This window comes from Labrus bergylta, chromosome 4 (assembly GCF_963930695.1).
Source record: "Labrus bergylta chromosome 4, fLabBer1.1, whole genome shotgun sequence".
Lineage (NCBI taxonomy): Eukaryota > Metazoa > Chordata > Actinopteri > Labriformes > Labridae > Labrus > Labrus bergylta.
The window spans coordinates 3178355-3199491 of NC_089198.1; the positions used below are offsets into that span (position 1 = coordinate 3178355).

General features: G+C 38.3%; 2 protein-coding genes across 4 annotated transcripts in view; one reads left to right on the top strand and one right to left on the bottom strand.

The window, feature by feature from the left end:
• The window catches only part of LOC110003702 (uncharacterized), a 54964-nt gene extending 34831 nt beyond the window's left edge, over window positions 1–20133 (bottom strand). The window contains exons 1-4 of one of the 3 annotated variants that reach the window (XM_065953513.1): window positions 19128–20133; window positions 18633–18779; window positions 18263–18528; window positions 15794–16102 (exon numbers count right to left, since the gene is read on the bottom strand). In XM_065953513.1, the coding sequence (XP_065809585.1) occupies window positions 15794–16102; window positions 18263–18374 (421 nt within the window). In that variant the 5' untranslated portion in view covers window positions 18375–18528; window positions 18633–18779; window positions 19128–20133. Of the gene's footprint in view, window positions 1–15793; window positions 16103–18262; window positions 18543–18611; window positions 18780–19127 lie in introns of all 3 variants that reach the window. The other 2 variants (XM_065953512.1, XM_065953511.1) reach the window with 2 other exon arrangements.
• On the top strand, window positions 835–3131 carry LOC136178964 (serine-aspartate repeat-containing protein G-like). The gene is made up of 2 exons (XM_065953519.1): window positions 835–2425; window positions 2775–3131. Exon 2 carries the CDS (start codon window positions 2778–2780, stop codon window positions 3048–3050), a length of 273 nt encoding a protein of 90 aa, XP_065809591.1. The 5' UTR covers window positions 835–2425; window positions 2775–2777; the 3' UTR covers window positions 3051–3131.
• Window positions 20134–21137: the final 1004 nt, after the last annotated feature.

Consider the following 21137-nt stretch of genomic DNA (forward strand, 5'->3'; position numbering starts at 1 on the left):
AAAGTTACGTAGTGAAGGAAAGCCGAGACGCCATTGAATTTTTCCGTTCAGTTTTTTCGTCTTTTTTGAGCTGGAAAATGAGTTGTTCTGCAGTAAACTGTTCTAACCGACCTGAGGGAGATAAGGGATCTTTGCAGTTCTTTCGGTAAGTAAAAAAGTGATTTATGTGTCATTGGTTAAAGTCGTTATCTAGCTAGCTAACACATAAGCAGTCTAAGGTTAGCTGAAATGTTGTAAAGCTAGGTTACTTATCCGGCATGATTTATCTTTTTATTTTATTTTATTAAATGAGCAAACCTAATAACTGACATGCTATGTTTCTTGATATTGTTATGTCGTTATTGTGATTTAAATTGTATTTAAAACCAAGAATCGTAATATAAAATCCGCTCATAGATGCGGTTCATTGACTGTACAGTTATTTTACAGTTAAAAAATAAAAACGTCTGGTAAAGTCTGAAAAAAGTATTGAGGGCAAAAACAAAGTCACATAATTGTGACAGGTTTTACTTTTCACCAGGTTTTACTTTTTATATGTATCCAGATAAAACTAAAGGTAAGATGTGATTTAATATAACTGTTACTGATTTAAGATCCAGATAAAACTAAAGGTAAGATGTGATTTAATATAACTGTTACTGATTTAAGATCCAGATAAAACTAAAGGTAAGATCTGATTTAATATAACTGTTACTGATTTAAGATCCAGATAAAACTAAAGGTAAGATGTGATTTAATATAACTGTTACTGATTTAAGATCCAGATAAAACTAAAGGTAAGATCTGATTTAATATAACTGTTACTGATTTAAGATCCAGATAAAACTAAAGGTAAGATCTGATTTAATATAACTGTTTCTGATTTAAGATCCAGATAAAACTAAAGGTAAGATGTGATTTAATATAACTGTTACTGATTTAAGATCCAGATAAAACTAAAGGTAAGATGTGATTTAATATAACTGTTACTGATTTAAGATCCAGATAAAACTAAAGGTAAGATCTGATTTAATATAACTGTTACTGATTTAAGAGACGAACCGAATCGTGAACGCAAACATCAACAACCTGCGGTGGTGTAATGTAATATTAACCGAGCATCATGCTGCTTAAACGTGATAAATATTCTGCATTGTCTTCCACACATGACCAATTCAACAGTCACAAGTTGATCATATTGTAAATTTAATGACACTCATAGAGAAATTGTTCTAAAAATTGACAAAACCTGACAAACATTGAGGTGATTGTGACTGTATCTGTATTTATCACCTTTGAAAGGAAGGTGTTAATACAGGAGACCAGTGTTACACACAACAGGCTGCTGTTATTGTAGTTAGGAGGAGACAGAGGCACAATCAAAGAAGACATAAAGATCACGTTTTCCCCCACACATGTTAATATGTTTTAAATGTCATGCATTTATTTTTCATTTTGCTTCAATAATCGTTAATGAAGAGAAACACCAGGATTAAACTACAGGCTGTTGTTGCCTTTTTATAGCCAAAGAAAACTGAACATTCACAGCCTCTGTATTCAAAAGAATTTCAACATTGACATTTATGTCTTCCTATTTCCCTCTTCTCGCCAACATTATATTTTAAACAGGGATTTCCTTTTTCTCAGGTCCCTCGTCTCTCCCCCAGCTCGCCCCCTGCGGTGCGCTCCTCTCCATAATGCTCTCGTCTCCTCCCTCTAAAGCTGCTGCTACTCTGTAGGACGCTTTGATTGGGGCACCTCACCAATAAAATACTATTTTATATTTAAAAAGCAGTTTGCCACCACACTGCACTTTTATTCTCCAAAGGCATATGAGTATGTGTGTGACAACTTTAACAAAGCTTTAGCACACAGTCACACCATCCACACAGCTGATCCAGGATTTACTGTAGCATCTTCTACAGCACTGAAAGGTCATGTACAGGCAAACAGAGAGAAGGGAAAAGAAACAATCTGTGCTCTCAAATAACAAAGCAGTCTCAAATCTTTTTGAGGAATTACAGCTAAAAAAGATTCTACTTTGCATACAGTACATCCTCTGATAAATAAAGTGAAGTACTTTGATTGTATTTCTGTGGTGTTCCTGTAGGAGACCATGATGCAGCCAGACTGAAGCAGCAGCTTGTGAAGGTGGACACCATCATCTTGTCTTTGCAGTGCTGATTCTGAAGAGAACGCCTTCACAGAGATCTCAAAGGTAAAATGATCTCTCATATGATTGGACCGTGTTATTGTAACCGCTATCGGTATCAAAGTAATTTTAGTAACAATTATAATCCTTCTTAAAATGTAAGGAAGACTAGCAGAAGATTTTAACAGCCTCTATGGTTCTACAAGAAGTTCATGTTTAAATTGTTCTTCTTTCTGTCTTCAAGGAAATCAGTGCTCAAAGGAAAAAGCAGTCCAGACTCTGATTCCAGCTCCGGTGAGGTTCTGCACACAAATCTGATTATATGAGAATATTTAAGATTAGTTTAATTCATCAGGCTGGCCCATGTGATGACAGTTTAAAATAATCTTCAATAGAAAGTGGCAGGAACACTTTTGTCTTAAAACATAAATTCATAAAGCTGATCATATTATTGGATTCATCATGTCTTATTATATATTTTGTTTTTCCTCATAAATAGTTCTCCTGTCTTAAAAACAAACTTTAGAACCTGAAGTTTAGCAGAACCTGAGGACAGATCTGATTTCAGGTCTGAGGCAGAAACATCACAGTAAAATTCATTATACTTTACATTTAACTCTGTGATTGTTTTTCTTTATTACAGAAGATGCTCTCAGATTCAGATCCATCAACAACCCCTGACAACATGGAGGACTCGTCCCCTGACAACGTGGAGGACTCGTCCCCTGACAACGTGGAGGACTCGTCCCCTGACAACGTGGAGGACTCGTCCCCTGACAACGTGGAGGACTCGTCCCCTGACAACGTGGAGGACTCGTCCCCTGACAACATGGAGGATTCGTCCCCTGACAACATGGAGGACTCGTCCCCTGAGTGTTTCCTGTCCTCTCTCGATGGTCTTCTTCTCTTCAGTTATTAACTCTTAAAACAGCAGCACAACATGCCAGACTGTTTGACAAGTCTGTGATTGAATAAATGGAAATGGAATCTCATGCGTATCTTGCTATGCTTATTGGCTTTAAATGTTTAATATTGAATAAGTTTGAAGGCCATTTATCTCAGACGAGCCCGGCTGTGACAAGCTGAGCTCGTCTGTTAGCTTTGCTGTTGTCATAGCTGTTGTTGATCAAGAAGAAATGAATGTCAGTTCAAGGACTTTTCAAATGTGAGCAATAAACTTAACTGCTAAATTATTTTACTGTGACCAACACGTTGTTGTACTCCAGTTAATCAGAAACAGTCATATCAGATTTAAAAAAAAGTTTATTTAAACATTTTATGAAAAGAAATCTTCAAAAAACAACCCCTGGCTTCATTAACCATGTGGAAAATAAGTAAGGGAGACCATCAGGTCGAACTGCTGGGACATAGGAGAAAGTATAAAAAATAATTTAACAAAGAAATCCAAACAAAAATCAAATAAAGTAAAGAGATCCTGGATGATTGTTTGACTGTTAAAATATGATGGAAAAGCAAATCCAACACAACCCTCCAGCATCTGGCCTTTCAAACACAGGACAACATCATGTAGAGAAAAATAAATTAAATATTGACCAGGACCTCTGTGTTTTATCTGAGGATGACTATGGTAGCCTTCTCACTGTTCACTGTCACAAAGCTCCAGACTCTGTCCACCTTCTTCAGACGTCGATCAGCTCCTCTGGGTGATGGCAGAGAGGACTCTTCATCTGGGAGAGCTGCTGGTGTAAGGTCATTTCTCCCACAGTGGATGAGCAGGGCATCTGGCACAGGTGAAAAAAGGAGGAGGTTCCTTCAAACTATGTGACCCCAGCCTGACCTCTGTAACAGGTGTGCAGATGAAGGTTGAAATGAGTCATTTTTAGGTTCTGTTGATTGTAAAATGGAAAAGAAAACATCACCTTTCTATTTAACATTTAGCTGGTGTATGACTCAGTGTGATTTTTATTTTAGAAGACTGTATTGTTAACAATAGCTTATTTTTACAATCCTCTTATGAAACTTAAAACAAAATCACAGGATATAAACTTTTAACAGATGATTTTAACTTACACTTCACCTCTGTGGAAGATGTCAGACCAGCTGCTTTTATCTCTTCTTTGCCTAAATGAAGATACAAAAAACAATTGATTTACTGTTCACTTAAATATATTAGAAAAGCAGACATGACTCACATTGCAGACTATCAGTTTCTAACAGAATACAACATATCTTACCACCTGTAGCCTACGGTCTGTGGTGCTAACCTAGCTTAAATATAGCTTCAATATAGAACGATTTCATTAAAACCAGAGGACCCAGCAGCCCACGTGTTTTCAATAATGATCAAAATAACTGGATTTTTTAAAACACAGTGTTTAAATATTAGACTTTGAATACGGTGGTTTGTTATGTTGTGTTACCAGGGCTCCTCCCCCCGGACTCTACTGCACAAACTCTGGCTCCAAATGACGTCAAAATCGCAAGATGGAAGCGCCCCTAAGCGGCGTATTTTGGCTTCAAGAACGTTGAGTGGGAACAGCTACAGTGCGCGCCCACTGGAAAATACAGCAACCAGATTCAACCTTTGAAATGCTGACAGATTGTGCATTATGCTATCTGTTTTAAAACATAAGCAGACAAGCAAGAAAATCACAAAACTGGGGACCACTGTCTGAACCTGCCCCCTGTTAACCTCCCACATTCAGCCTAAACATCCAAAATGTTTCCATTATATAAAATTTATTAAGAAGAAAATCAGGCAGAAGCTTCGGTTGAAAATGGATCTTGACTTGGTAGCCATTAAAATAAGTGCTTTTTTGCTATGATGCAGTCTGCATCATACATTCCTTCAACATTTTCACAAACTTTAAGTAGAAAACCATTTAACAGTGCATCATTAAGTGTCAACATTTAATATGGAAACCTACGGTTGCCCTGAAGTGCAAAACAACAACAAATCAGAAAACCTTTCTTGCCAAACATTCTGATAAAGTGTGAAGAGTTAGCATCCAGCCCAGAGAAGAACCTCGACACCAGACTGACTGTTGTAATCCTCTTGAATTCTGCAGTTACCTTAACACAGAAGCAAGTTTATAAATCATGACACTGAAGCATCTATTTAGTTAAACAATTGTCATCTTTCACCAAATCAAATGGGGGGAAATAAAAACAGTGACACATACAAACATATTTTTCCATCAAATCTTACACTTACATTAACAACTAAAATTACTAAGTGTAGAGGATATATAAACCCTATGGGAGCAGACTGTTGCTATGGCAACAATCAGATTGAAAATGCACTGAAACACTCCATAATGGACTGTAGAGACTGTTGACAGGAGGACATTTGATCATGATTTCTGACATTATATTATATTTAAGTGCTGTAAAACAATCTCAAAAATAAACTCAGTTAGTAGGCTTTGTGATGAATTTATCTCGTTTCAATAATGTGGAAAACATTATTTAGACTTACTGCATTACACTAATTGTAGAATTCTAACTTCATTTTCAATTTACCCCAGTAATTTAAAGTTACCTCTCTCATATATCAGGTCTATACCTTGTTCTTTTATTTAACAGATTAAATAGACTTATGTTATTTATCTTGTTTACATGACGGGATGTCATTTCTGTCTCTACATGGTCGCACACACACGGAGCAGAGCACACTCCGTATAGAGAAAGAAAATAAACACAAGAAACGCAGAAAAAAGAAAACCTTTTTAAGCGCTCCCAGGGCCATCTCTGTGAAGATGGCAACACTCGCTCTCCTGACTTCCAGCGTCCCTCCACTAATGTCACTTTTGTATAAAACACTGAATGTTGTAGAGATGTGATCCAAATTTGGACAAGAGGGTGGAGCAGGAGAAGAGTGATAATCATATTGACAGTATGCCGCCAATACACTTTTTATTAACATTCATTGAGCTACCTGTAGTTTACTTCATGCTCCAATCAAATCTGACCTTTGCTACATATTTTATATATTTGACAATTTGTATTTAATTACTATAACAGCATAAAATTGTTAAAAGAGAACAAAGTTTTTCATATATTTAGCCTCTTCATATTTAACTTTAAAATGTACACATTTTTCTCACAGGGGGGCATGCCCCCGGACCCCCCTAGGCAGTACGGTGTCCCCCCACAACAGTCTCATAAAATCCTGTGGGAGACTCTGGCAGCTAATGCTTTGAATTGAAAATGATAAATATATATATCTTTTTCAAATAAACTATTTAATACAAGGTAGTGAAGAGTGCACTATTTCAGACTTAGGTATGTACTGTAATAGATAGAATTATAACATATCTCCAGACAAAGGATTTGAACTTAAGTGGGCTGGTCTGAGCCATGAAACTCCCGGGCTGATAATGCGTCCCACTCCGGCCCTGTAGATAACTATTGATACAGATTCTTTCTGGGTGGGAATGGAACAGAACTCATGTCCAAATTTACCTTGAGGTGCACTTCCCTTTCTGACAGAAAAGTCTCAGAGGGGAGTTAAGATTACTAATGAATGCACGAGGGAAACGTTGAAAATATGGTCAATAGTACAAAATGAATCAGGACCGTCAAACTCCACTCGTAGAGCTACTAAAATAGCAGTAAATCCATTTTGTACCCTCCACTATGGATACAGGATACAACAAGTGGACAAACAAAGGATTGATTTATATAGCACAAGTGTTTAAAGGACCAAACATGAAATCTTTTCAACAACTTAGAAAGGAGTTTAGTCTACCCGCACAAGATTTGTATACATTTCTACAATTAAGGAGTTATCTTCAGAAATATAAGGAATGGGATTTGCAGAGCACCCTCTGGAATAGAGGAAGTATTAATGTCATTTACAGAAAAAGAAACAAAGAAAGGTGTGATTTCAAAAATGTATAAAGCAAAGTAACATGAATCTGAAGATAACAACATGAGGGTTAAAGAAAAATGGGAACTAGATACAAAATTATAATAAGAGATGAACAATGGGAGGAATCATTCAAAGAGGGACATAAATTAACAAACAGTCCAATGTCGAGGGAGTTTGACTGGAAAGTCAAAATGCGATACTTTAACACCCCATCCATCACCTTAAAATACAGCAGAACTTCTGAGTTGTGCTGGAGGGGATGTGGACTAGTGGGGGATTTTACACACATATTCTGGGACTACCTGGAAGTTGTAGACTTTTGGAAAAATGTCCAAAAAGAAAGAAGTCAGATTCAATCTAATCTTGGATCCTTCACTCTTTATGTTGGGTAAAGCTCCTGATACCAACATGGACAGAGACTTGATTTCCTTGCTTAGATTTTTGCATAGAAAACAATACCAGCATCCTGACTGAAACCACAACCTCCCAACCTAACTCAGTGGAGACAGAGATTAAAACATTAAAACACAGCCAGATTACATCTGAAAACAAACAGATTGTATGTCAAATGGACCCCAGTGATGCAGGTAATGCCTGGACTCTAGTCACCACTTAATATATATATATATATATTTTTAAAGTCAGGGTAACACTTTATATTAAGGTGCTTGAAACACGCATTAATAAAAGGTAATAAGTCACTTATAAGACCTTATTAGATTCTTATTAACACTAATAAGTCTCTATAGGTGTTAAGAGAGAATTAACACATTTATTATGTCTTATAAGACACTTATAGGCTCTTATTAGAATGTTTTATCTGTGTATTAAATATAAAATAAGTTCTAAAAAGAAACACCTGATAAGTATAATTTTAAAATGAAGGCGTCCCGTCAGCAGTGATAGAATAAATCCCTCAGTGTTTGTGACTCTGGCTGAGATGGAGGTGAAACATGTGAACCTGGGCTGTGGTTCACTGCTCTCTTCCTGTAACTAACTCTGAGTGACATCTGTTCATGTGTTGGTTTTTGTTCAGGCAGCTCGCTTCATTTCTCACTGTGGAGACCACTACCACTAACACTAACATAACAGGAGCAGTAATATGTGGCTGAATGAAAGTCTTTAACTCTCTTGATCTGCAGCTCACAGCCGTTCTGTTTATTCACAGCTGAGAAATCATTTTGCTGTGGATGATTGTAGCCTTTCTCTAAAGCTCCATTACTCCTGTCAATACGAAGAATCCGTCTGAATGTTTCTGTGTCTTTCTTTTGGTACCAGAATACGTAGTCATAATAACACTGATCAGTGCCTCCACAGCTGAAGGAGACTTCTTCACCGACTCTCCTGGTCAATGATAAATCATCCTGAATCAGCTCGGCTGCCATGGAAACCAGCGCTGCAGAGAGAGGGTCAGACAGGTGAATGTTAGTGTGACGGTGTTTGGTAAAGGTAGAGTTTGTGGGCTCCTGATTGGCCGGAAACACTCACCTGAACACAGGCAGCACAGGGCGGCGGCTGGGAGGAGAAGCATTTTGGAGCTGCGATGTTTCCTCTGGTGAACCCGAGGAGAAGTGACGCTGTGACGCTGCAGAGGACAAACAAGGACGAGCTGAGAGATCAGACGAGGAACACGTGGTTTCTATCAGAGGCCTCAGATCTCCCATCAGCCCCTGATTCTATTCAAAGTTCTGAAAGTCTGCAGGAAGTTAAGAATCTGAATATTTATATAACTTTTTTTATTGCATAATTTGAAACTCTTTTATTTACCTCTGCAGGTGTTTTTTGTAACTTAATTATATATAGATGTTTAATGTCTGTTCTTATTTCTGCTGCTGATGTAAAAGAAGGAGACAAACAGCATGTCTTTGCTCATTTCATGAATTCAGAAAATGTATTTTCAAACTTCTTCAAAAGGAATAACTCTGTTTGCACTGATGAAGTCTGTTTTCATACCTTCAACATTTCTTTAAGAGGTCTTTTTCTTCACACTTTGATGTTTCTTATGATGAAAACTTTAAAATATTAACAACAAAAGACACATCTGATATAACATGAGTCTTTAAAGTGTTACCTCAGTGTCACATCTTTAAATAAACTCCTCCTTCATGACTGTTTGTTGGATTTCAAACACGTTTTTTCAGAAGGTGGATCTCTGTGTGTCTGTGTCTAACTTAAAGGAGAAAGAGCACCACCTTATGATCAGTTTGGGGAACTGCAAAGGTACCTTGATGATGCTGGTAGTGGTATTCAGGACAAGGGGAAACCTCTGGTGCTGAAAAATAAAGCAATCCTGCAGTTCCTCGAGGGTCTGCTTGAGGCTGGAAGTCACATACACACCCATTCAAAAGTCTGTTTTTACAGCAGAGATTAACATGTTTACAGTCTGGTTCATGTCTCTATCAGCTGTTACTGGACGGGGGAATTTTATTTATGTTTAGACATGTATTAGTGCTGTCAGCATTAACTACTTCATTGTGAGTAATCTCATGTTATTTTGTCCCTTCAGGCTCTCCGTAGATAGTGGTCCTCAGTGTCTCCCTGTAGTCTCAGTGATGTAAAAGAAGGACACTGCTGCATCTTTGAATGTCTCATTTCACTTTAACAAACTCTCAGGCAGCTCAGCTGATGAGTCCAAATTCACTCAAACAAAATAATTTGTTGGCTGAACGTAATAAAAGTATGGAAACCATTTCCATCAAATTAAAATGTGTTCTTTTAGCATCAAGGAATTTTGTTAAGTCAACATAAAATAATTAGGATGGGTCAGCTGAATGTGTTTGTGTTATTGTTTTCTATTCATGATGGTTCAGGCCTATCTTATTTTAAAATGTTAATTAATGTATTCTACTAGGTGTGGACTAACGTGACTTACTCAAGTTGTTTTAACTTCTTTACTCTGGTTGCGTCCGACTCCTTTTAGTCGTGTTGGTCCAACTTATTTTAACGTGGTAAAAAATGCATGCCAACAAAAGCCATCATTTAAAGCTAAACTCAAATAACCTTTTCTTTAAACCTTTCAAACAATGTATACTTTGAAAGAAATAACTTAAACAGAAGTTTAATAAAATGTTTACAGTCTGGTTGGAGTCAAAGATAAAATATCACAGACTCAACGTGATCATGTTGCAACAGATCTGTATTTGCCAAGTTATAAACAAAGAAGCTTAACAGGAAAATACAACACAGAGTTTCCTCCTTTTAAGTGACAGCAGATTGGACATTTGTGCTATATGTAAAATAAAACCAAGAGAAGTTGAAGATTCAGTAGATCACAGAGTACTCCATAAAAAAGAAAGATGTTTTTTGTAATTGGTCCAGATAATTTTACAGACAACGCTTGAACATATCACACTAGTGGGAACAAAGGGGAGACCTCATCTAGTCCATCTGATCAAGCCTGATGTGATGAGAAAAAAGATCATACCTTGTATTGCATCATCAGTTTTTCTGGTTCTTCGTTCACGTAGACAGAATAACCTCTAAGGATGTAAATAAGGAAGAACAGAAACAGCATTAGGAGCATTATCTTAACCAGCCATCACAGTGAGTGTCACACATCTGATACATCTTCTAACTAGCTTCACAATGAGTGATCATTAAAGCCCTCTCTCATACACACTTACACAATAAAAGGTGATAAAAAACAAAAAATATTAAAAGGAAGAGAGAAATCTTTCCATCAGATGGAGTTCACTGAAAGAAGGATGGATGTTCAGGTTTTGCTGCGTTCCTCAAAGAGCAGGTTTTTTAACAAGAGACCGGGTGTGTCTCAAAGAACGAAAATTAATAATAGTTGAACTTGAGCCTTCTCTTGGTGGTTAATATATTTACTTTGACCGGTACCTCAAACAAAACCACAAAAATGATGCCTTAACTATCCCATAAATCTAAGAGAAGGCTCTCTCCATCAGGTAGAAATCTCTTCTTTGCCCCTCCCCCATCAGGAGCCTTTCCCCCCCTGATTCTCTGTAAGTACGGATGAAGGTCGTTTATAAGGACAGAATTTATCAAACAGGGTTTATCCAAAGAGATACCTTTCATCAGAGTTCCTGTTCACCTACCTTACAGGGACCATGTTCCTGTTTACTAACCTTACAGGGACCATGTTCCTGTTCACCTACCTTACAGGGACCATGTTCCTGTTTACCTACCTTACAGGGACCATGTTCCTGTTTACTAACCTTACAGGGACCATGTTCCTGTTTACCTACCTTACAGGGACCATGTTCTTGTTTACCTACCTTACAAGGACCATGTTCCTGTTTATTAACCTTACAGGGACCATGTTCTTATTTACTAACCTTACAGGGACCATGTTCCTTTTTACTAACCTTACAGGGACCATGTTCCTTTTTACTAACCTTACAGGGACCATGTTCCTGTTTACCTACCTTACAGGGACCATGTTCTTATTTACAGCTCGAGCATCATGGGACAGGTAAACAACATAATTCGAATCATTTTTGTGTGTTTATCCCAAGAAAAGGATGTCTACCTTTGCTTTTGCTCTACTCCCATTATGAGCCTGGTTTTCCATGTTTTTCTAGTTCCTTTCTCCATCAAGGATCTTCTCAGACAGGGTTTATGTAAGTTTATGTCCCCAAAAATCGTCTATACCTCTTGATGGACTCTCCACTTGTCCCTATCTCCTTTCATTGGGCTTTTCTTTTAAAAATGTACCCAAAATGTACCAACCATTTCCTAACATTATGTGGACCATGGCTCACTACTCCCATTGTCCTTTCTTGGGTCTTCTCAGGAGGAGTTTATTTCCCCAGAGAAAGCGCTCTCCCTTGTGATCTGTACATCCCCATCTACCTGTCATTTACCTTTTTAAATATTTTTTTTGTTTATCAAGCATCTCATGTTGACCTTTGTTTGCATACAAACCTAACTTGGAGAGTTTATCTTGATTTGTTTCCCAGGAGAAGGATCTTTCCCTTGGGGATGGCCCTCATCTTGCCTACCTCTTTAATACCATACATCGGACATGTGGCTGCAGGAGCTGGGGATCGAACCCCAGACCTTCAGTTTGAGACAACCGACTCTACCAACTGATCCACTATATTGTACAATATTGACTGATTTCAGGAATAAAATCTTTATCCTGACAAATAATGGAAAGCTGAAACTTTGAGATACAAACAGTAGTGATGCAATGTGTTGCTGCAGCCACTAGAGGGCAGCAGCTTTAATCTTTACAGACAGGAGTACAGTCATGTTCACTGTATGAGCTGATAATATAGGAAACATCATAATAGTTTATCATATAACGATCATATGTATGACTTGTGGTTTTGTCCTGAAAAAAGGTTTTTCATGACAGAACAAACGTGTGTAATGTTGCCAGTTTGTTAGTTTGATCAAACTTTGTTGATTTTGATCTTTTTTTTTTTTACTTTTAACTGATGTAAAGTGTCTGTAAGTACTTGAAATATCTTTATCAATGAAATGTATTATCATTATTTCTTATTTAACAAGCCAATGAATTAGTTAATGACCCAACAAATGAATATATACATTTTAGCTGTTGACACATTATCACTCAGGTGCGTCTCCTTTCCTGAATAAATATACACAAACTGTGAGAACGTTGCCTCAAGGTGGGTCGACACTGTTGGTCTTCAGTTCATGTGAAGGGAAGGTTTTTTATGTAACAATACAAAAGACAATAAAGTACAGAGTGTGAGAACAGTTCATCAGTGTGTGCAGCAGCAAATATGAAGCTGTGGTTATTAGGGTTTAGAAAAACAGTTTACAGCAAATCAACACTTCCTCCCCTGCAGCAGTTAGGCTGTGTGGGTTTCCTGCTCTGCTGCCTCTTCTCTGTTAGCTAAGGGTTTTCAGTTTAATCACACAGCGACAGTTACGACCATCGACTCTGGTTAAAGCATCATTCCAGGAACTTCAGTTTGATTTTAGTGCTCAGAACTCTCAATATCAGCTTTCTGTCTAACTCTGTTTTACTATTTAACCTCAATGCAGAGAAAAAATATATAATATATACTTCTATAAAAAGTTAGACAAGAACAAGAAAACATGAAGCTATAATATTCAAGCTTATTTAAAGCTACAAAGTCGGATTACTCATGACCAAAGACGCTGATCGTGTTTTTACATATTTATTGTGAAGCGAAATGAAATCCTTAAAAACACAGACTTTTATTTAAAAAGAAAAACAAAACACTTACAGCTCCTTTCATACACCAAAGACACATCTTTTACTCTTTTATTTGATTTAGCTTTATATTTATGCTGGTATGTAACAGTAATTCTACTTTTCACTTTCCACTTCTTGACAGTAGCAGTACTGCTGTTCATGTGAGTTTTATAAAAAATAATGTACCAATAACACCAAGACAAATTCCTTCTATATACGATACAATCTGATAGACGTTTGTGTTATATATGTAACATTAAGTGGGGTACACACAACAAGATAATCGGGCAGATTTCGGGGCCGATTCTCCCCTCCTGACCAAATTCAACAAAAGCCTGATTATCTGATAGTTCCAAAGATTATCTCACCAGATGTTCCTGTAGTGTAAAGTGTGTGATTTTAAGCCCGCCGCCCCAATTTTAAATTGTCAGACATCCTGTTGTGTTGGGAGAACACAGAGGACGGCCGAGCATGGACTCTGTGAATTGCCACTTTAAACAGAATAGCCAATCGGGAAGCAAGCTGACTGAAGCCAGAAGCAAAACAAACATAACCATGGCAACGACAGCAAATGCAAAGCCTAAAGTTAGATGAATTTTATAAATGGAGGAGCAACTTGTTGATTTGTTGTAACAACACGAGTGTTTACACAACGTGTCTGTAAAACAAAGCGCAATCCAACTGACAAGGACAGGAGTACCAGCTACCAGCTAGCCACATTTAGCTTGACCATCATTTTTATTTACTCTTAAATCGCGTTCGACCGTGGGAGATAACGAGTTCTGAGAGTGGAGACTGTTGTTGAATGAATCTGTGAGTGTGTTAGCTGAGTCGGTCATCTCGTTGCTCTCCACACACACTATAAGAACTGAACTGGGAAATCTGTCATTACTTGTCGTCATGTGTGGGCTCTTACATTAGCCAGGCCTTACTTGGTAATAAAAGTTATTCTGATTCAGTTGCTGATTGTGATTGCTGATTGATGCCCCCAAGCCCGGTGATGTACTTTTAAATAATCTGCTTGACTCATTTTCATTTTTGTTAAATGTCTGTGAACTACAGGAGTAAGAAGATAAACCACAAGATTGAGGTATTGGACTTCTTAGACAACATTTTGGACTGCTGATAAAAGCTGTAAATGGAATAAAATGATAAAGGTAGCCCACCCTGCAGTACGTTCATTTATGTACAAAAAACACAGTGTCATCAGCATAGAGCTTTACTTTTTCACAAACAACTTCTTTCATAAAAACTACAAAACACTACGGCACGCAACATCAGAAGACGATCAGTCAGCACAAGTTCAGTGGATGGACGGTTTGTCGTTTCTGAAGATCCTCAGCAGAGAGAGTCCACAGCAGTACACCAGACTCTTCAGTATCAGCACCGTGTACAGCAGCGTCAGCAGCTTCACCTTGTACTGAGACTGAAAGGACACTGACAGACAAAAAGACATGGCTTAAGCTTTACAAATATAGAGAGTTTCATCATTTTATCCAGGGATAACTGACCCCATAAAAAATATATTCCATCAGGCCCCACTACTTCAGTGTTTGAAATCTGATCTTTAAGATTTGTTTGGCACAAGGAAGGAGCAGAAAAAACGTTTATTACAGATAGCTGCTAAAAGTTAAGCTGCTTTGATGAACTGTCGGCGTTAATAATACAGAAACATATGAAGAATACCACTGTTTTTGGAATTTAATTTCACATGGACTTTGCTCTCAGGTTAATTTCCAACACTCACAAACCTCAGAGTCTGATGTAATGACACATTGGTTAAATTTAATCAACTCTGTCTTTCCCTGACCTAAAAAGGATTATTCACGCCTTTGTCTTTTCACATTTGTACTATGGCAATGTTCTTTTAAAGCCTGGCTCACACTATGAGATTTTCCCCCGATTGTATAAAAGTCAGAGTGGCATGTCAGCTCACACTGTTCGACTGCATCGTTTACACGCCCGACCAGACCTTGCGATTTACGTGCTCACACTGTACGACCTGATCGTCGGGCACAGCCAGAGAGCTCACACTGTACGAGTGAAATCGGGTCGGAGCGTTGACAATTGTTAATAAAGTTTAATTTGAAAACTCCAACGGACGGCGGTCTGTGAAAGAGAAGGAAGTGGAAGTTGTTTTAGAATATAGGAAAGTAGACACAATCGTAGCTATATGGATATAAGTTTCAGAAAAGTGCTGCACTGATGATCTGTACTGAAAACAAAAGAAGAAAAAAACGCTGGGTTGCCGCTGGTCGCCATAACTACAGTCCTCCCTTGTCTCTCGTGATTATATCGTAGTCGCACACAACTTCTGCCGGACCCTTTCATGACGTAATCATCAAGATTTTAGATTCTAAACTCCCTTGGAGACATCTAAATACAAACTAAATTGGCCCTAATATGGAACCCTGTGGTACACCAGAGGTAATGTAAGTAGGGGGAGAAGAGTAATAATGTACGTTGACTGAGTTTGTTTGTTCTTAAAGGTAAGTATAAACAGATTTTGATCTAACTCTCTGTCGGCTCTCTCTCTGGAGGACTGGAGGTCGTAGGAACTGTGACCTCTGTCAAACAGAAGGAGTTAAAAATAAACATCAGTCCTCTGCTCCATCGTCTCCACATGAAGCTGAATCACTGCTGAATGCAGACACCAACCCTTCATTACCTATTTCTGTTTGAGCATTCACTGTGCCCCCCTCATGCTGCACTGAGCAGAGGTATTTATAAGGGTTGTACTTTCTCTGAGGGATCGTCAAGATGGAGGCGCTGCACCCCGACTCCCTCAGCTCCTGCTGCTTCACATCAGCAGGGTTCACATCCTCCAGAGGACCGCTCCCTTTCTGTTTTTTCCAGGAGATCTGGACCAGAGGAGGAAACATGGCTGAGGCCACACACAGTAGAGAGCTCTTCTCCTCCAGCTGGGCTCTCGATGCTGCCGGGTACAAGCTCACAACGGGTTTCACCACCTGCTCATCTGAAGACACACACACACGCTGATCACTAAACTTGTTGAAAATGTTTTTTATACTGAGTCTCTAAAACAGTTGAGGTACAAGGGTTTTAAGGTTTTGGCCCGTGATTTAATTTTCTATTTTTGAAACTCACATAAAATAGAAATTTAAAAAAAAAGAACAATCCATAAGTTTTTTCATCAGATAACCAAATGAATGAAAAAATAATGAATCATTTCTAATTTACCTATTTCCCATTCTAGTATATTAGTCAAAACCTCACTAACCGAGATGAAGACATACCCGAGACCAAGTAAAGACCAAGCCCATAAATATCTCTCAAAGTTCACCATCTTGGGGTGCTGGTTGCACAGTGGTTAGTGCGCGCGCCCCATGTACGGAGCCTATAGTATTCCAATTGGGCAGCCCAGGTTCAAATCCCACCTGTGGCTCCTTTCCCGCATGTCATTCCTCACTCTCTCTCCCTGATTTCTGACTATATCCAATGGTCTATCTCTCCATTAAAGGTACAAAAAAGCCCAAAAATAAATATTAAAAAAATGTCATCATCTTGTGTGTCTCTCGATCTCGACTGGTCCGTAACCGGGGGATAAAAATCAAACTACAAATTAATTAAAGTTATTTGTTCCTTTAGAAAGAGGCGTTTCCTTCTAATCACAGTAATGAAGTGGAAAAATAGCCGATCAGTGGTGGTCTTGATTTAAAATCCAGAGTCCACCCAGACTGAGATCGAGACAAGACCGACTATAAATGCTTTCAACCCAGAGACCTTCAAAAAGTGGTCTAAAAACCAAGACAGATATTGAGTACTACAACACTGATACACAGATTAACAGTAATTTCTAATCACTCTTTTAAATATAAATGAAACATATTGGAATATTTTATTCAGTATCTTCTTTTGTTAGAGTTTTATTTTAAATCGTCCTGGAAGTGTCAAATTAACCATCATGAATAATGCTATTCTTATTTTTTTTACACTTTTACAGGTTATTAATTAAGTTTTCTATTTTATAAAAGAAAAATTACATTCATGTACTCCATTTTGTTTAACACAAAACCATTTTATATCACATGATGTTTTGTAATTTAATTGCACAAAAGAAAACGCCTCCGTGTTTCTCTCTTAATGTTTCTTCGCTGGAGGAGGAACTCGTCGTAGCGCCCGGCTTTAAAATCTGTAACATCAGAAAAACTTCTTTTACTTTTTTTAAGTTTCGTTGACCTAAAACTCCAATGATGTTCGACTTTATTCCAGAGCCTAGGCGTTCAAAAGGAAGGTGGTCACATGTAAAAGGTCGGATTGGATCGGATCCAAAGAACGTGTCGATCAAAAGAACAAAACAATAAAAGAAAATCAGATAAATTCAGGTGGTCAGGTTTAGATTTAATCTGCATTAATCCTCCAGTTTGTGACTTTGAATGAGGATTGAGATGACTTTGATTAAAATAATGAGGATTATTCTGCAGCAGACGACGGATTACAGGAACTCAATTTGAGAAAACTTTTAATTAGAGGGAGAAAAACTAAATTTTTTATAATTTTGGTTCTGACTCTTTCTTTCGTTTATATATTTTCCTTGTTAAGACAACATTATGCTCGAGACAAAAGCGACTTTGTCCATTCATTCCACAACAAATTCAATTTTACAGAAGCCCAAATCTGTCATGCAACTACACATTTGATTCAGTTTTCAGTGATAATTAGTCAGTTTTTGGATGTTTTTTCTCGAGATAACGAGTTAATTTCTTCACTAATTTCTTGAGAAAAAAGAAGGAATATCAACTTGTCATCACAGAAAATTAACTGTCATTCTCTCAAGATAAATAAGTGATAAGATAAATAAACAGAATGCCGTGTGTCCACCTAGTGCTGTCTTTGTGCTCGGGAGTGTTTGTATGAAACGATGTGCTGCTGAGTAACTGAGAGAATCAAAATCTGTAGATCTGTAAAATGCACGATGATGCATATGCAGCGTGATTAAACCTTTTGAAGTAATTATGGATATTTTTAATGTAACAAGAGTTGCATAGCAGCAAGAACTGTTTACTGAAAATGAGAAATATACAGCATATATAAATACATATTTATATAAATATATATAAACTCTGAAGCTGCAGACATTAATGTAAAAACTGAAGAAATGAATGTTTATTCTTACCTGTGACAAACAGTTTAGTCCCAGAGCCGAAGATGAGTACTCCCACAGTGAAACAGACTGATACAAAAACCTGTCTGCTGCTGAAGGACTCCAGATTGTGAAGCAGGATCATATTTCACATATTAGACACACTAGCAGAGTTTCTCTGTGGACATCAATGTCTGTCAGTCCAATCGTTTTGTCCACTTGGGTTTGAATGTTGCACAGACATTCTTGGTACTCAGAGGATTCACCTCGTTCATTCAGATCACTGCAAAGGTGTTTCACTGTAAATGACCCACTAACAGAGAGAACAGGTGATTATAACATGTTTAACTTTCATTGTTAATGTTCAAAATCAAAAGTTTACTTTTTGTTATTTATACTTAACAGGTGAAGCAATTTAACCCAGACTTCTTCTCTCCAGCATTGTTTTCTTTCTCTCCTTTAAAGGTCACATATCCTCCTCCTCTTCAACCAGTTTAAATAAGTCTCACAGCTCCTCAAAACATGTGTGAGAAGTTTGAGCACACATTTCCTAAAAATCGGAGCAGACAAAAGTTGAGTATTTCTTTTAGTCATACAAAATAAACACATTTTTAGTAACACCAATGTGTCTCCCTTTTTTCCTCAGTGCAGGCAAAAATATACTCATAGCAAAAACTAAAAGTAATTAACAACAAAAAGACCAAATAAAGAATTATCTTAAGGCAAATTGTTGCCCACAAAGGAAGTATTTTGTACAGGAGATATAGAAAGTGTTTCCATGGCTTTGTTCAATCTCAGCGTTTAGCTATGCTGTGACATCATTAAAGATCGTCTTTTAAACTTGGTTCAGGAACAAAGACCACGCCTCAAACACAACCCATTTCCATTTCATACATACTTAAGCCTTCATCACTCCTATTCCTCTGACGCTGGTTTCACATCCCGCCCCAGGAACCACGAGGGTCCATACAGAGAGCAACAAAGAGACGACCCCCGACCCAGAGTCTCGACCCCTCTGGTCTCATCACGTCGTTTCTACATCAGCTGACACCAGTCCATCGTCCTTCTTTCATTCACCTCCCGACCCTTACCCCCCTTCCACCCTCAAGGCCCTGACACACCAAGGAGATCGTCGTCCGTCTCTTTAGTTTTTTGTGCAGTGTGGCTCTGTCGCTACATGTCGGCCCCCACCTGCCTTTTTTCAGACGATTCCACGTGTTGAATCGGTGGTCGGTGAGAGGAAGCTCTCTGATTGGCTGTTGGGAGGTTTCATTTCTCTCCAGCTCTCCTCTCAGGTTCAGGAAAGCCCCTTGAGCATGTCTCTGTAGTATCCATGCTTTCACCCATTAGTGAGCTTTCTCCTGATCTGTCTCCTCCTCCTCTTCTATTCTTTTTCCACTGAAAGACCAAGAGCTGACAACGCCAGCGCCATGTTCATCTTTTAAGGTGACGTGAGACGACGCCACAGGCGACCTTCGTCCCCACTAGTTCTTTGCCGTCTGCTTGGTGTGTCAGGGTCTTTACCTTCATCCATTCATCTATCCAACCCTTCATGCATAATACAACAAACTATTCTAAATCAGTAACTTTCTTGGTGTGGTCTTTGTTCGTAAAGTGTGCATAAGTATAGAGACCAGCTGCACATCTATTTAACCTTTCTGATCTAGAGTATGTTTTTAGTTGGTTCTGATCTTAATGATTTCTCTTTGCATCTCATCTCATGTTCTTTCGTTTCTGTTTCTAACAATAACGATGTTATTCTAAAATGAAAGCGTCCCATCAGCAGTGATAGAATAAATCCCTCAGTGTTTGTGACTCTGGCTGAGATGGAGGTGAAACATGTGAACCTGGGCTGTGGTTCACTGCTCTCTTCCTGTAACTAACTCTGAGTGACATCTGTTCATGTGTTGGTTTTTGTTCAGGCAGCTCGCCTCATTTCTCACTGTGGAGACCACTAACCCTAACCAAACAGGAGCAGTAATATGTGGCTGAATGAAAGTCTTTAACTCTCTGGATCTGCAGCTCCCAGCCGTTCTGTTTATTCACAGCTGAGAAATCATCTTCCTGTGGATGATTGTAGCCTTTCGCTATTTTACCACTTTTCCCGTTAATTTCAACAATCTTTCTGAATGTTTCTGTGTCTTTCTTTTGGTACCAATGTACCCAGTCACTGCGACACAGATTAGTTCCTCCACAGCTGAAGGAGACTGCTTCATCGACTCTCCTGGTCAATGATAAATCATCCTGAATCAGCTCGGCTGCCATGGAAACCAGCGCTGCAGAGAGAGGGTCAGACAGGTGAATGCTAGTGTGACGGTGTTTGGTAAAGGTAGAGTTTGTGGGCTCCTGATTGGCCGGAAACACTCACCTGAACACAGGCAGCACAGGGCGGCAGCTGGGAGGAGAAGCATTTTGGAGCTGCGATGTTTCCTCTGGTGAACCCAAGGAGAAGTAACGCTGTGACGCTGCAAAGGACAAACAAGGACGAGCTGAGAGATCAGACGAGGAACACGTGGTTTCTATCAGAGGCCTCAGATCTTCCATCAGCCCCTGATTCTATTCAAAGTTCTGAAAGTCTGCAGGAAGTTAAGAATCTGAATATTTATATAACTTTTTTTATTGCATAATTTGAAACTCTTTTATTTACCTCTGCAGGTGTTTTTTGTAACTTAATTATATATAGATGTTTAATGTCTGTTCTTATTTCTGCTGCTGATGTAAAAGAAGGAGACAAACAGCATGTCTTTGCTCATTTCATGAATTCAGAAAATGTATTTTCAAACTTCTTCAAAAGGAATAACTCTGTTTGCACTGATGAAGTCTGTTTTCATACCTTCAACATTTCTTTAAGAGGTCTTTTTCTTCACACTTTGATGTTTCTTATGATGAAAACTTTAAAATATTAACA